This window comes from Lithobates pipiens, unplaced genomic scaffold (genome assembly GCF_037356315.1).
Source record: "Lithobates pipiens isolate NorthernLeopardFrog02 unplaced genomic scaffold, aLitPip1_a1.2 Scaffold_27, whole genome shotgun sequence".
Lineage (NCBI taxonomy): Eukaryota > Metazoa > Chordata > Amphibia > Anura > Ranidae > Lithobates > Lithobates pipiens.
The window spans coordinates 11,950,239-11,967,190 of NW_027507788.1; the positions used below are offsets into that span (position 1 = coordinate 11,950,239).

Sequence of the window (16,952 nt, forward strand, 5' to 3'; positions counted from 1 at the left end):
CTAATTTTAAAATTACACATTAAGGTGTAATTTTAAATTGGACATACAGATATATACAATTTAACTTTTTTGTATTTATTATTTTATTGTATTTTTTGTTTATTTAATTGTATTTGTTTGTGTATTTTGGGTCATTTAGTTTTATTTTTATTTTTTTATTTAGAGTTGTATGTGTTTTATTTATTTTATATATCTGTACGTCTAATTTAAAATTACACATTGATGTGTAATTTTTAAATTAGACATTACAGATATATACAATTTAACTTTTTTGTATTATTTATTATTTTATTGTATTTTTTGTTTAATTGTATTTGTGTATTTTGGGTCATTTTGTTTATTTTTTTATTATTTAGAGTTGTATGTGTTTTATTTATTTTATATATCTGTATGTCTAATTTAAAATGACACATTAATGTGTCATTTTAAATTAGACATACAGATATATACAATTTAACTTTTTTGTATTATTTATTATTTTATTGTATTTTTGTATTTGTGTATTTTGGGTCATTTCGTTTATTTTTTTTATTTAGAGTTGTATGTGTTTTATTTTATTTATTTATTTTTGGTGGGGAATGCGGGCAACGATTTATTTATTTATTTTATATATCTGTATGTCTAATTTAAAATTACACATTGATTTGTAATTTTTAAATTCGACATACAGATATATATAATTTTACTTGTTTTTATATAACAGCAGCTGCATGTGTATTGAAGTTGGTTCCGTTTGAGTGCTGGGTTCAGGATTACATAGTAGTTCTGAGGTCTATTAGTTATTATTATTTATTTATTTATTTATCTATGTATTCATTTTATTTTTGATGCATTGTCAGTCATTACATTTTTGTTTTTTTTATTTAGTAAATGTATTTTGTTTTGTGTATTTTGTATTTGTTTTGTTTTTTTATTCAGAGTTTTGTATGTGTTTTATTTATTTATCTATATATTCCTTTTAATTTTTGATGCATTGTCAGTCATTCAGTTTTTTGTATTTATTAAATGTATTTTGTTTTTGTTTTGTTTTTATTTAGAGTTATATGTGTTTATTTATTTGTGTATTCATTTTATTTTCAATGCATTGTCAGTCATTCAAGTAACACTGTGCTTTATATAAATGTGTCTACAGTGTGTCTGCAGTGATTGTCTTATGTGTCTACTCTATACAGTGATTGGCCCCTGACCCAATTATCTTGTTTATTGTCAATCATTCTGTTGTTTTTTTTTTTTTTTGTGTATTGTGTAGGGGGGCGTTGCTAGGTCTACAAAAGATCTGGGGCTAGAGCCCATAGCAGCGTAGTAGTGAAAGTCATATGCTTGGGCATACACATGTATCTACAGTAATATACGTATGTATATATCCCCAGAGAGCCCCCCACTTACATCAGGGTCCCCAGAGAGCCCCCCCTTACATCAGGGTCCCCAGAGAGCTTCCCCCTTAAATCAGTATCGCCAGAGAGCCAAGCCCTAACCTCAGGGTCCCTAGAGAGCCTCTTTCTTACATCAGGGTCCCTAGAGAGCCCCCCACTTACATCAGGGTCCCCAGAGAGCCCCCCACTTACATCAGGGTCCCTAGAGAGCCCCCCACTTACATCAGGGTCCCCAGAGAGCCCCCCACTTACATCAGGGTCCCCAGAGAGCCCTCCACTTACATCAGGGTTCAGAGAGAGCCCCCCCCACTTATATCAGGGTTCCCAGAGAGCCTCCCCCTTAAATCAGTGTCGCCACGTAACACCAGAGACCCTCCCCCTTGCACCAGGTATGTTTTTATTTATTTTTTGCATATTTTGGATCATTTAACTTTTATTTAGTGTTCTTATTCTTTTTTTCTTTCTTTTTTGGTGTATTTTTCCCTTTTTTTATGCATTTTAGTGTTTTTATTTTTGTGTGTTTTTATTCCTTTTTGTATATTTTGTATGTATGTTTTTTGGTATATTTTGGGCCATTTTTTTTCAGTTTTTTGATGCATTTTGGGTCAATTCAATTTGTATTTAGCGCTCTATTGTATTTTTTTTTTCATTTCATTTTTTTTTTTTTGTATAGTGTTTTTTTGTGTTTTTATTCTTTTTTGGGTTGTATATTTTGGGCAATTTTTTTCAGATTTTTTATGCATTTTGGGTCAATTCAATTTGTATTCAGTGCTCTGTATTAAATTTTTTTTCAAATGTATGGTATATTTTGGGGCATTTCGCTTTTTATTTAGTGTTCTTTAATTAATTTTCTATTTGGCGCTCTATTGTATTTTTATTCTCATTTCATTTTTTGGGGGGATATTTGGGTCATGTAACATTTATTTAGTTTTTTTTTTTGTGTTTTTATTCTTTTTTATTTTGGGCCATTTTTTTTCAGTTTTTGATGCATTTTAGGTCAGTTCAATTTGTATTTAGTGTATTTAGACCTGATGATAGATTGTATCAATGTGGGAGTTAATATCAGAATATTTATTTTCTTTACAGCACTGGCAGTTTCACCCCACGTAGCACGCCCAGCAACTCCCCCGCTGTGCGGAGGCGTCTGGTCGCCAACGAATTGGAAAACATGGTGGAGAAGGGCTCGGAGGGCTCCAACGAGAGGGCCTCTGGAACGCTCACCCCGACTTCGCCTCCTCCCGGCACCCTGCCCATCAACCAGAGCAATGCCCAGCTGCCCACCCAAACCAACTCCCAGCCCGGGACACCCCTCCCCCCGCAGTTCGGTGGACGGGGCTTCATACGGAACAGCAAGGTGGGTACGCGGCGCGCTGCGCTGAATGCTTTTGGAGAAATATTGTTCAACCTGTTAGAGACTTGGGGTGTATTTGATAATTCCCTGATCAGAATCTGCATTATCTATACATTGGTACTGATCAGAATCTGTGTTATCTATATATCAGCAATGATCAGAACCTGCATTATCTATATATCAGTATTGATCAGAACCTGCATTATCTATATATCATTACTGATCAGAATCTGTATTACCTTTACTTTTTCTTTTTTTATTATTTGAATTCATTTTTTTTTTTTTTTACACTTTCCACTTCTATATTTTTTTTAGAATGGTTACCAGTTTAGAGTTACAGAGCTCCAGTGCTGGAAATATTGTTCTCGCTCTAATGTTTGTGGCGATACCTCACCTGTGTGGTTTGAACACTATTTACATTTGTGGTTGTGGAACGTATGCGTTCATTTCTGTGAGCGAGCACAGACGAATGAGGCGCTTTACAACTTTTTTTTTATTTATTTTTTTCTAATTTATTTTATTTTAATATTTTTTTTTATTATTACACTTTCCCTTAAAAAATTTTTTTATAATGGTTACCAGTTTAGAGTTACAGAGGTCCAGTGCTGGAAATATTGTTCTCGCTCTAACATTTGTGGCGATTCCTCATGCGTGGTTTAAACACCATTTACACTCGCAGTCGCGGGACGCATGCGTTCATTTTTGTGCAAAAGGACAGAGGAATGGGGCACTTTTTTTTTTTGTTTGTTTTTTTTTTTACACTTTCCCTTTACTTTTTTTTATTTATTTATTTTATTTTAATACTTTTTTTTACACTTTCCCTTTACATTTATTTATTTAAATATTTTTTTTAGACTTTCTCTTTACATTTACTTATTTATTTTATTTTAATACCTTTTTTTATACTTTCCCCTTTACTTTTTTTAATTTTATTTTAATACATTTTTTTACACTTTCCCTTTTACATTTTTTTATTTATTTTATTTTAATACATTTTTTTTACACTTTCCCTTTACATTTACTTATTTTAATACATTTTTTTTATATACTTTCCCTTTACATTTTTTTATTTTATTTTAATACATTTACACTTAATACTTTTACACTTTCCCTTTACATTTTTATTTTATTTATTTTAATACATTTTTTTATTTATTTTATTTTAATACATTTTTTTTTACACTTTCCCCTTACATTTATTTATTTTAATACATTTTTTTTACACTTTCCCTTTACATTTTTTTATTTATTTTATTTTAATACATTTTTTTTACACTTTCCCTTTACATTTATTTATTTAAATATTTTTTTTAGACTTTCTCTTTACATTTACTTATTTATTTTATTTTAATACCTTTTTTTATACTTTCCCCTTTACTTTTTTTAATTTTATTTTAATACATTTTTTTACACTTTCCCTTTTACATTTTTTTATTTATTTTATTTTAATACATTTTTTTTACACTTTCCCTTTACATTTATTTATTTTAATACATTTTTTTTATATACTTTCCCTTTACATTTTTTTATTTTATTTTAATACATTTACACTTAATACTTTTACACTTTCCCTTTACATTTTTATTTTATTTATTTTAATACATTTTTTTTTTTTTTTTTTTTACACTTTCCCTTTACATTTTTTTTTCTGATCACTTTTATTGCTGTCACAAGGAATGTAAACATCCCTTGTTACAGTAATAGTCACGTGTCAGTTTTTTTTGGGGGGGAGGGATCTGGGATCTATAAAACCCTCCTTTGCACTTACAAGCATTCAAAACGCAAAGTTTGGCTGTTCTTCAATACTAATAAATATATATATATATATTAAAATCTGGAGCCTTTAAGGCTCCAGTAATCCGGGAAGTGATGTCATGACAGCGCTTCCAGCTTACTAGATCCGAGACTCGATCAAAGCCGGTTCCGGCCACCCGGCCGATGTTGTTGGCTGGTCGCTCGGGCCTCCCGGTGGGACGGGGGAGCCCCGGGTGGATCTGCGGAAGACGGCAGGAGTTTAAAAAAGTTTAAAAAAATTTAAAAAATTTAAAAAAAGGCCATTAATTTAATTTAATTTTAATTTAAGCCAGGCTTTGTACTAGAAACCTAATTTCAGTGTCCTAATAAATGGAACGTCAGCAAAATACTGTATAAAATATGTAGCACTGTAAAGTACTGTATAGTTACAGTGAGAAGGCGCCCTCTTGTGGTTAAGACGATATTTGTTGCCTGCACATTCTGAAATGCTGGTTCCTGACTGTCTCCGGCCTCAATCTTCATGACATCAAAAATACTGAAGCCGCGGGATCAACATGACAGCCATGGAAGGATTCGTGTTTTTTTTTTTTTTTCTGAATATCAAGTAGTCAGCAATGTTTGTGTCTCGGTGACTGATGCCGTCTTTTGATGATCTGGTATTAATCGTCTATTTTTCTCCCTTTTTTTTTTTTTTTTGCAGAAGATGCAGAGCTGGTACAGTGTAAGTATCTGGATGTCCTCCTGTCCATCTTATCGCATGGCCCGGCCACCCTCACACAACTATACCTGCAAATGTTAGATTCTAGTACAAGCACCTAAAACCTCCCCACAATCTCCAAACAATTATGTAGTGCAAGTGCCTGTCTGATTGGTTACAAACACCTAAAGGTGGGCGGGGTCCCCCAAAACTCCCAGATGGGCAGAAATAGAATCAGGGATATCAAGGAGGGGAGGAGCCGGGAACACACAAAGGTGGGCGGGGTCACCCACAACTCCCAGGAGGACAGGAATAGAATCAGGAATATGAAGGAGGAGAGGAGCCGGGAACACACAAAGGATGTGGGGGGGGGCACACAAAACTCCCAGTTGTGCGGGAACAGAATCAGGAATATCAAGGAGGGGAGGAGCCGGGAACACACAAAGCAAGTGGGGGCACACAAAACTCCCAGGTATGCGGGAACAGAATCGGGAATATCAGGGAGAGGAGGAGCCGGGAACACACAAAACTCCTGAATGTGCAGGATCAAAGTCAAGAATATCAAGGAGGGGGAGGAGCTGGGAACACACAAAGGTGGGTGAGGTCACCAGAAACTCCTAGGTGTGCAGGAACAGAATCGGGAATATCAAGGGGAGGAGGGGTCGGGAAAGCACAAAAGTGGACGGAGTCACTCAAAACTTCAGGGGGGGTGCAGGAACAGAATAAGGAATATCAGGGAATAGAGGAGCTGGGAAGACAGAAAAGAGATGTGGTCAACCAAAGCTCATAGACATGCAGGATCAGAGTCATTATTATCAAGGAGAGGAGGAGCTGAGAACACACAAAGGTAGGTGGGGAAACCCAAAACTCCCAGGTGAGCAGGAATAGAGTCAGGAAAATTAGGGAAAGGAGGAGGTGGGAACACACAAAAGGTGGACGGGGACAACCAGGTCTCCTGAGTGTGCAGGATCAGAGTCAGGAACATGAAGGAGGGGAGGAGCCGGGAACACACAAAGGATGTGGGGGCACACAAAGCGCATAGGCGGCATGCAGGATCAGAGTCATTTAATGTCAAGGAGAGGAGGAGCTCAAAACACACAAAGGTAGGTGGGGAAACCCAAAACTCCCAGGTGACCAGGAATAGAGTCAGTAAAATCAGGGAAAGGAGTTGAGAACACACAAAGGTGGGCGGGGACACCCAAATCTCCTGAGTGTGCAGGATCAGAGCCAGGAATATCAAGGAGAGGAGGAGCTGGGAACAGGTAAGGGAGACAAGGACTAGTGATGGACGAACTTCCGACGGGACGTTTCGCGAACGCGAAACGCGAACGGACACAAACGTTCGCGAAAACGACCGTTCGCCGCGGGCTCCATTGACTTCAATGGGAGGCGAATTTCGCAAACCTTTAGGTCGAATTTGCGGCCACGGGGTAATTATTAGGGGGTAGCACGTAGTCCCACCACCTGGACAATAGCATAATACATGTATGAGGTGAATTTGGGATCGATAACTACAAGCATTTTTTTTTTATTTGGGAAATTGTTCTGACAATTCAGGACTATGGAGCTAATGAAGGCAATGGAGGAGAGGGAAGGTCAGGGACCAGGGTAGGCAAACAAGAGGGTGCAGGAGATACAGAGCACTGACAGCAGCACCGTAATACAGAGCACTGACATCAGCACCGTGACATACAGCGCTGACAGCAGCTCCGTGACATACAGCGCTGACAGCAGCTCCGTGACATACAGCGCTGACAGCAGCTCCGTGACATACAGCGCTGACAGCAGCTCCGTGACATACAGCGCTGACAGCAGCTCCGTGACATACAGCGCTGACAGCAGCACCGTGACATACAGCGCTGACAGCAGCTCCGTGACATACAGCGCTGACAGCAGCTCCGTGACATACAGCGCTGACAGCAGCTCCGTGACATACAGCACTGACAGCAGCTCCGTGACATACAGCGCTGACAGCAGCTCCGTGACATACAGCGCTGACAGCAGCACCGTGACATACAGCGCTGACAGCAGCTCCGTGACATACAGCGCTGACAGCAGCTCCGTGACATACAGCGCTGACAGCAGCTCCGTGACATACAGCGCTGACAGCAGCTCCGTGACATACAGCGCTGACAGCAGCTCCGTGACATACAGCGCTGACAGCAGCTCCGTGACATACAGCGCTGACAGCAGCTCCGTGACATACAGCGCTGACAGCAGCTCCGTGACATACAGCGCTGACAGCAGCTCCGTGACATACAGCGCTGACAGCAGCTCCGTGACATACAGCGCTGACAGCAGCACCGTAAGCAGCCCCAGGAGGAAGTCAGCACAGCACAGGGATGGTGTGATCCCCTCATAATAAGAACCCCCAGGAGGAAGTCAGCACAGCACAGGGATGGTGGGAGCCCCTCATAATAAGAACACCCAGGAGGAAGTCAGCACAGCACAGGGATGGTGGGAACCCCTCATAATAAGCAGCCCCAGTAGAAATATGACACCGCTCAACCTCTTCAAAGAGGAGGGTAGGGGCATATAGTACGGTGTGCTTTTTTGGGTCAGGGAAGTGAGCCAAATGAATTAAGAAGGTCTGTGTGCTTGATTCCAAAAATTGTTTATAGACATATACATGGTCTACTGATCACATGTGTTGAATTCCTCCGAGATCCATGCCTCATTCATTTTTAGAAATGTGAGGTAGTTAACACTGTGGTGAGCTAGGCGAGTACGCTTATCGGTCACAATCCCCCCTGCTGCGCTGAACGTCCTTTCGGACAGGACACTGGATGAGGGGCAAGCCAACAGTTCGATTGCAAATTGGGCAAGCTCTGGCCAGAGGTCAAGCCTGCCCACCCAGTAGTCTAGGGGTTCATCACTCCTCAGAGCGTCCACATCGGCCGTTAACCCAATGTAGTCGGACACCTGACGGTCTAGGCGTTCCCTGATGCTGGATCCGGATGACACCTGTCGATGGGTCGGCTGAAAGAATGACCTCATATCCGAAGTCACCAACACATCTTCAAACCGGCCTCTTCTTGCAGGCGCTGTTGGATTGGTACCCGCAAATCCTTCTCTGGGAGTGGGAATTGCTCCTCTGCCAGCGCACGCAAAAGCAGAATGCAGCATTTCTCGAAGCAAGGCCTGGAAGTGCTGCATTCTGACAGCCCTCTGCGACGGCGGTAACATTTCCGCCATTTTGTGTTTGTACCGGGGGTCTAAGTACGTTGCCACCCAGTACTGGTCCTTGACCCTCATGCTTTTTATACGGGGGTCCCTATTAAAACACTGGAGCATGAAGGCCCCCATTTGCACTAAAGTGGAAGCGGTGTGGTGGCCTGGCTCCTGCTCATCATCCAGGATAATGTCGTCCTCTTCATTCTCCTCTCCCCATCCTCGCACAACAGGGATCCCAGAAAGGTTTAAAGCATGCTCTTCTTGCTCCTGCTCATCCGCCCCGGCACCATCCTCCTCTGACTCCTCATCAGACTCCTGTTGTTGACTTGTCTCAGATAGAGTAGCCCCCCCTGGGAATTCATCCAGCATTGCGACTTCCTCATCTTCCCGCTCCTGCTCCTCCACAGCCTGATCAATGACACGACGCAATGCACGCTCCAGAAAGAAGGCATAAGGTACCATGTCACTGATGGCGCCATGGCTGCGACTGACCAGTTTGGTGATCTCCTCAAATGGCCGCAGAAGTCTGCATGTGTCGCGCATGAGCAGCCACTGGCGCGGTGAAAAAAAACCCAGCTCCCCAGAACCGTTTCTTTCGCAGAGTTCATACAGGTAGACGTTAACTGCACGTTTCTGCTGGAGCAGCCTATCAAGCATATAGAAGGTTGAGTTCCATCGCGTCGGGCAATCGCAAATAAGACGTCTGACCGGCAGATGGTGTCGCCGCTGAATGTCAGCAAGGCGAGCCATGGCCGTGTAAGATCTTCTGAAATGGGCCGAGATTTTCCTTGCCTGCCGCAAGATGTCCTGGACCCCAGGGTATTTGACAAGGAATCGCTGCACGACCAAGTTTAAGACGTGTGCCATGCACGGCACGTGCGTGATTTTGCCCTGTTTCAATGCGCTAAGCAGATTGGCACCGTTGTCACACACCACTTTACCAACTGTCAAATTGAGCGGTGTTAGCCACTCATCTGCCTGTGAACGCAAAGCTGAAAGGAGTGCCGGGCCAGTGTGGCTCTTTGCTTCCAGGCACAACAGACGCAGCACGGCATGGCAACGTCTCACCTGGCATGTGGAATAGGTTCTGGGGAGCTTGGGCGGTGCAGTGGAAGAGACGCTAGCAGCGGAAAAGGAGGAGGCAGCTGAGGAGGAGAGGGAGGAGGATGGAGTAGGAGGAGGAGAAGAAGAGTCAGGCCTGCATGCAATCCGTGGCGGTAAAACCAAATCTACACGGGTGCCACGGGTTACATGCTTGACGGCCGTCAGAAGGTTCACCCAGTGGGCAGTAAAACTGATATACCTTCCCTGCCCGTGTTTGCTAGACCACGTGTCTGTGGTCAGATGTATCTTGGCACCGACACTGTGTGCCAGAGATACATTCACTTGCCGCTGAACATGGCCATATAGCTCTGGGATGCCCTTCTCTGAGAAATACTTCCTTCCTGGGACCTTCCATTGTGGTGTTCCAATGGCCACAAATTTGCGAAAGGCCTCCGAGTCCACCAGTTTATATGGCAGTAGTTGGCGGGCTATGAGTTCTGACAAGCCAGCCGCCAACCGTTGGGCAAGAGGGTTATCCGGCGTCATCATTTTTTTACGCTCAAACATTAGGCCCACGGAAGCCTGCCTTTTTGCAGAAAAATGTGAGCTTGGCGTGATGGAAGGTGGAGTGGAGGACAATTGTGAGGAGAGAGGAGAAGGAGAAGTAGAAGACGAGGCTGGACGGTGAGAGCCTGCAGTGTGGCTTTGTGTGTTCCGTTGCTCCCACTGGGCTCGGTGATGGCTGCTCATGTGCCTTCTTAAGGCGGTCGTCCCTAGGTGAGTATTGGGCTTACCGCGACTAACGCGTTGACTGCAAAGATTGCAGATGGCAACGCTATTGTCAGCAGCGGACACGTTAAAAAAAGCCCACACTGCGGAGCCATGTGCCGGTGTCCTGGGAGCGCCAGATGTGACCGTACATGGTCGATGACTCGCTCCTGATACATTTGCAGTCTGCTTTGTCCCTGCTGTGCAATGTAAGTCATTGCTGCTTCTCCTCCCTATCTGCTGGTCCATATCTCCCTCTGAACTCCCCTCCTCTTCCTCTCTTGTGGGCACCCACGTGACATCACTAGACACGTCATCATCAACGTCACCTTCCCCACCGCTATAAGTAGAGTAGGCAGCAACACCGGGGACCAACCTCCTCCTTGGGCTGATCTGGGTACTGGCGTCAGACTGCTGAGTAGCGCTTGTTGCTACCTCCTCTTCCTGATCCAATACCAAGAGTGGCTGCGCATCAGAAATGTCCTCTTGATATGGATCGGAAAATAATTCCAGTGACTCAAGCGGAAGGTATGTGGTGGTGGTGGTGGTGGTCGTGTTGTTGGTGGTAGTGTCTTTGGGGGTGCACATAGCAGAGAGTGAAGAAGAGGGTGCAGATCGAGAGGATGAGGAGGGTGCAGAAGAGTAAGGCTGAGCGAGCCACTCAACCAAGTCTGGTGCATCCTTTAAAGTAATTGAACGCACCTTCTGCAACTTCCCACTTTGGCTCAAGCCTGTTGCTCCTGCCCTACCCCTACCACCCCTGCGGAAGGGCCTGCCTCTTCCTCTGCATGTCATTTTTTAAATGACCCTGTGACAAAACTCTTAGTCCCTATACCGCTGAAGGACTGCTGCAGTATAGGTGAGCGGTCAGCAGTGGTGCACGTCAACCCTATCTATTGTGGACCTATAGCGGTCCTTACAGAACAGCAGACTGTACCGCACTCAAGCCTATGTACCGTAGCACCCTATACCAAGTTACCAGTCCTTATAAGAACTTTTGTGGACCAAGCAGGTTGTGTATTAGTGTTTAGCAGACTGTACGTCAGTCCCTATACCGCTGAAGGACTGCTGCAGTATAGGGCAGCGGTCAGCAGTGGTGCACGTCAACCCTATCTATTGTGGACCGATAGCGGTCCTTACAGAACAGCAGACTGTACCGCACTCAAGCCTATGTACCGTAGCACCCTATACCAAGTTACCAGTCCTTATAAGAACTTTTGTGGACCAAGCAGGTTGTGTGTTAGTGTTTAGCAGACTGTGCGTCAGTCCCTATACCGCTGAAGGACTGCTGCAGTATAGGGCAGCGGTCAGCAGTAGTGCACGGCAACCCTATGTATTGTGGACCGATAGCGGTCCTTACAGAACAGCAGACTGTAACGCACTCAGGCCTATGTACCGTAGCACCCTATACCAAGTTACCAGTCCTTATAAGAACTTTTGTGGACCAAGCAGGTTGTGTGTTAGTGATTAGCAGACTGTACGTCAGTCCCTATACCAATGAAGGACTGCTGCAGTATAGGGCAGCGGTCAGCAGTAGTGCACGGCAACCCTATGTATTGTGGACCGATAGCGGTCCTTACAGAACAGCAGACTGTAACGCACTCAGGCCTATGTACCGTAGCACCCTATACCAAGTTACCAGTCCTTATAAAAACTTTTGTGGACCAAGCAGGTTGTGTGTTAGTGTTTAGCAGACTGTGCGTCAGTCCCTATACCGCTGAAGGACTGCTGCAGTATAGGGCAGCGGTCAGCAGTGGTGCACGTCAACCCTATCTATTGTGGACCGATAGCGGTCCTTACAGAACAGCAGACTGTACCGCACTCAAGCCTATGTACCGTAGCACCCTATACCAAGTTACCAGTCCTTATAAGAACTTTTGTGGACCAAGCAGGTTGTGTATTAGTGTTTAGCAGACTGTACGTCAGTCCCTATACCGCTGAAGGACTGCTGCAGTATAGGGCAGCGGTCAGCAGTGGTGCACGTCAACCCTATCTATTGTGGACCGATAGCGGTCCTTACAGAACAGCAGACTGTACCGCACTCAAGCCTATGTACCGTAGCACCCTATACCAAGTTACCAGTCCTTATAAGAACTTTTGTGGAACAAGCAGGTTGTGTGTTAGTGATTAGCAGACTGTACGTCAGTCCCTATACCAATGAAGGACTGCTGCAGTATAGGGCAGCGGTCAGCAGTAGTGCACGGCAACCCTATGTATTGTGGACCGATAGCGGTCCTTACAGAACAGCAGACTGTAACGCACTCAGGCCTATGTACCGTAGCACCCTATACCAAGTTACCAGTCCTTATAAGAACTTTTGTGGACCAAGCAGGTTGTGTGTTAGTGATTAGCAGACTGTACGTCAGTCCCTATACCAATGAAGGACTGCTGCAGTATAGGGCAGCGGTCAGCAGTAGTGCACGGCAACCCTATGTATTGTGGACCGATAGCGGTCCTTACAGAACAGCAGACTGTAACGCACTCAGGCCTATGTACCGTAGCACCCTATACCAAGTTACCAGTCCTTATAAAAACTTTTGTGGACCAAGCAGGTTGTGTGTTAGTGTTTAGCAGACTGTGCGTCAGTCCCTATACCGCTGAAGGACTGCTGCAGTATAGGGCAGCGGTCAGCAGTGGTGCACGTCAACCCTATCTATTGTGGACCGATAGCGGTCCTTACAGAACAGCAGACTGTACCGCACTCAAGCCTATGTACCGTAGCACCCTATACCAAGTTACCAGTCCTTATAAGAACTTTTGTGGACCAAGCAGGTTGTGTATTAGTGTTTAGCAGACTGTACGTCAGTCCCTATACCGCTGAAGGACTGCTGCAGTATAGGGCAGCGGTCAGCAGTGGTGCACGTCAACCCTATCTATTGTGGACCGATAGCGGTCCTTACAGAACAGCAGACTGTACCGCACTCAAGCCTATGTACCGTAGCACCCTATACCAAGTTACCAGTCCTTATAAGAACTTTTGTGGAACAAGCAGGTTGTGTGTTAGTGATTAGCAGACTGTACGTCAGTCCCTATACCAATGAAGGACTGCTGCAGTATAGGGCAGCGGTCAGCAGTAGTGCACGGCAACCCTATGTATTGTGGACCGATAGCGGTCCTTACAGAACAGCAGACTGTAACGCACTCAGGCCTATGTACCGTAGCACCCTATACCAAGTTACCAGTCCTTATAAGAACTTTTGTGGAACAAGCAGGTTGTGTGTTAGTGATTAGCAGACTGTACGTCAGTCCCTATACCAATGAAGGACTGCTGCAGTATAGGGCAGCGGTCAGCAGTAGTGCACGGCAACCCTATGTATTGTGGACCGATAGCGGTCCTTACAGAACAGCAGACTGTAACGCACTCAGGCCTATGTACCGTAGCACCCTATACCAAGTTACCAGTCCTTATAAGAACTTTTGTGGACCAAGCAGGTTGTGTGTTAGTGATTAGCAGACTGTACGTCAGTCCCTATACCAATGAAGGACTGCTGCAGTATAGGGCAGCGGTCAGCAGTAGTGCACGGCAACCCTATGTATTGTGGACCGATAGCGGTCCTTACAGAACAGCAGACTGTACTGCACTCAGGCCTATGTACCGTAGCACCCTATACCAAGTTACCAGTCCTTATAAGAACTTTTGTGGACCAAGCAGGTTGTGTGTTAGTGTTTAGCAGACTGTGCGTCAGTCCCTATACCGCTGAAGGACTGCTGCAGTATAGGGCAGCGGTCAGCAGTAGTGCACGGCAACCCTATGTATTGTGGACCGATAGCGGTCCTTACAGAACAGCAGACTGTAACGCACTCAGGCCTATGTACCGTAGCACCCTATACCAAGTTACCAGTCCTTATAAGAACTTTTGTGGACCAAGCAGGTTGTGTGTTAGTGATTAGCAGACTGTACGTCAGTCCCTATACCAATGAAGGACTGCTGCAGTATAGGGCAGCGGTCAGCAGTAGTGCACGGCAACCCTATGTATTGTGGACCGATAGCGGTCCTTACAGAACAGCAGACTGTAACGCACTCAGGCCTATGTACCGTAGCACCCTATACCAAGTTACCAGTCCTTATAAAAACTTTTGTGGACCAAGCAGGTTGTGTGTTAGTGTTTAGCAGACTGTGCGTCAGTCCCTATACCGCTGAAGGACTGCTGCAGTATAGGGCAGCGGTCAGCAGTAGTGCACGGCAACCCTATGTATTGTGGACCGATAGCGGTCCTTACAGAACAGCAGACTGTAACGCACTCAGGCCTATGTACCGTAGCACCCTATACCAAGTTACCAGTCCTTATAAGAACTTTTGTGGACCAAGCAGGTTGTGTGTTAGTGATTAGCAGACTGTACGTCAGTCCCTATACCAATGAAGGACTGCTGCAGTATAGGGCAGCGGTCAGCAGTAGTGCACGGCAACCCTATGTATTGTGGACCGATAGCGGTCCTTACAGAACAGCAGACTGTAACGCACTCAGGCCTATGTACCGTAGCACCCTATACCAAGTTACCAGTCCTTATAAGAACTTTTGTGGAACAAGCAGGTTGTGTGTTAGTGATTAGCAGACTGTACGTCAGTCCCTATACCAATGAAGGACTGCTGCAGTATAGGGCAGCGGTCAGCAGTAGTGCACGGCAACCCTATGTATTGTGGACCGATAGCGGTCCTTACAGAACAGCAGACTGTAACGCACTCAGGCCTATGTACCGTAGCACCCTATACCAAGTTACCAGTCCTTATAAGAACTTTTGTGGACCAAGCAGGTTGTGTGTTAGTGATTAGCAGACTGTACGTCAGTCCCTATACCAATGAAGGACTGCTGCAGTATAGGGCAGCGGTCAGCAGTAGTGCACGGCAACCCTATGTATTGTGGACCGATAGCGGTCCTTACAGAACAGCAGACTGTACTGCACTCAGGCCTATGTACCGTAGCACCCTATACCAAGTTACCAGTCCTTATAAAAACTTTTGTGGACCAAGCAGGTTGTGTGTTAGTGTTTAGCAGACTGTGCGTCAGTCCCTATACCGCTGAAGGACTGCTGCAGTATAGGGCAGCGGTCAGCAGTAGTGCACGGCAACCCTATGTATTGTGGACCGATAGCGGTCCTTACAGAACAGCAGACTGTAACGCACTCAGGCCTATGTACCGTAGCACCCTATACCAAGTTACCAGTCCTTATAAGAACTTTTGTGGACCAAGCAGGTTGTGTGTTAGTGATTAGCAGACTGTACGTCAGTCCCTATACCAATGAAGGACTGCTGCAGTATAGGGCAGCGGTCAGCAGTAGTGCACGGCAACCCTATGTATTGTGGACCGATAGCGGTCCTTACAGAACAGCAGACTGTACCGCACCCAAGCCTATGTACCGTAGCACCCTAGACAGACCAAGTTACCAGTCCTGATAAAGAGCTTTGTGGAACAAGTGAGTTGTGAATGATTAGCAGACTGCAGCAGAAGGGCAGCAGTCAAGTATAATATTCTTTCTATATTTGGAAGAAAGAATATTATACGTGTACAAGCCTATTACCGTACCACTGATACCAGTCCTGAAAAGAACCTTTGTGGAACTAATAGTAACAGCAAGTCTTTAAAATTATCCTCACTGCCTGACACACTGCTTCCTGCCTGTCCCTATACAAATTGGCAAAAAAGAGTAGGCTGGAACGATTAGCTGGAACAGCTCTTTTGTGGACCTGATAGTAACAGCTAATGATGATGATGATGATGATGATGAAGAAAGACTAATCTGGCTGAGCTGTCCCTAAAATAGCAGCATACAGCGCTCTGTCCCTTTATCTAAACTGACAAAAGAAACTCAGGCTGCTGACCTAACACCTATACCAGTCCTGAAAAGAACTTTTGTGTACCAAATAGCTAGCGTTTTCTCTGTCCCTACTCCACACAGGATCCTTTCCCTACAGTGACAGAAGAAAGAATGTAAAATGGCCACCGGATCGGGTGTATTTATAGGTTAGGGGGAATGTCCAAGTGTCCATGAGCTGTCATGTCTCAATTGGTTGTCCTGTAACACATGATAAACGTGTCACGAAAGGTTAAAGTTCTTGTATACATTAAACACGTAAGTCCGCCGGGGCGAACGACGGAAAAAGGCGTTCGAACCCGCGGACGGCGAAAGTCGGAAATTCGCCGCGAAACGACCGCCGGGCGAACCGTTCGGCCATCACTAACAAGGACACCCAAAGGTCATAGGCATGCAGGAGCAGAATCAGGAATATCAAGGAGGAGGAGGAAGAGTTGGGAACAAACAAAGGTGGGTAGGGAAGCCAAAAACTCCCAGGTCAGCAGCAACAGAGTTAGGAAAATTAAGGAAAGGAGGAGCTGAGAACACACAAAGGTGGGGGAGGACACCCAACTCTCCTGAGTGTGCAGGAGCAGAATCAGGAATATCAAGGAGAGGAGGAGCTGGGAACACGTAAAGGAGACAGGGACACCCAAAGGTCATAGGCATGCAGGAGCAGAATCGGGAATATCAAGGAGAGGAGGGGCTGGGAACACGCAAAGGAGGCTGGGACACCCAAAGGTCATAGGTATGCAGGAGCAGAATCAGGAATATCAAGGAGAGGAGGGGCTGGGAACACGTAAAGGAGGCGGGGACACCCAAAGGTCATAGGCATGCAGGAGCAGAATCGGGAATATCGAGGAGAGGAGGGGCTGGGAACACGTAAAGGAGGCGGGGACACCCAAAGGTCATAGGCATGCAGGAGCAGAATCAGGAATTTCAAGGAGGAGAAGGAGCTGGGAACACACAAAGGTGGGCGGGGTCACCCAAAACTCCCAGG

At 45.0% G+C, this 16,952-nt stretch overlaps 1 protein-coding gene across 1 annotated transcript in view; it reads left to right on the forward strand.

Moving 5' to 3' along the window:
- Window positions 1-16,952, forward strand: part of GRAMD1A (GRAM domain containing 1A) — a 182,007-nt gene that overhangs the window by 80,732 nt on the left and 84,323 nt on the right. The window contains exons 2-3 of the mRNA XM_077456438.1: window positions 2,460-2,727; window positions 5,180-5,200. Of these exons, the coding sequence (XP_077312564.1) occupies window positions 2,460-2,727; window positions 5,180-5,200 (289 nt within the window). The remainder of the gene's footprint in view (window positions 1-2,459; window positions 2,728-5,179; window positions 5,201-16,952) is intronic.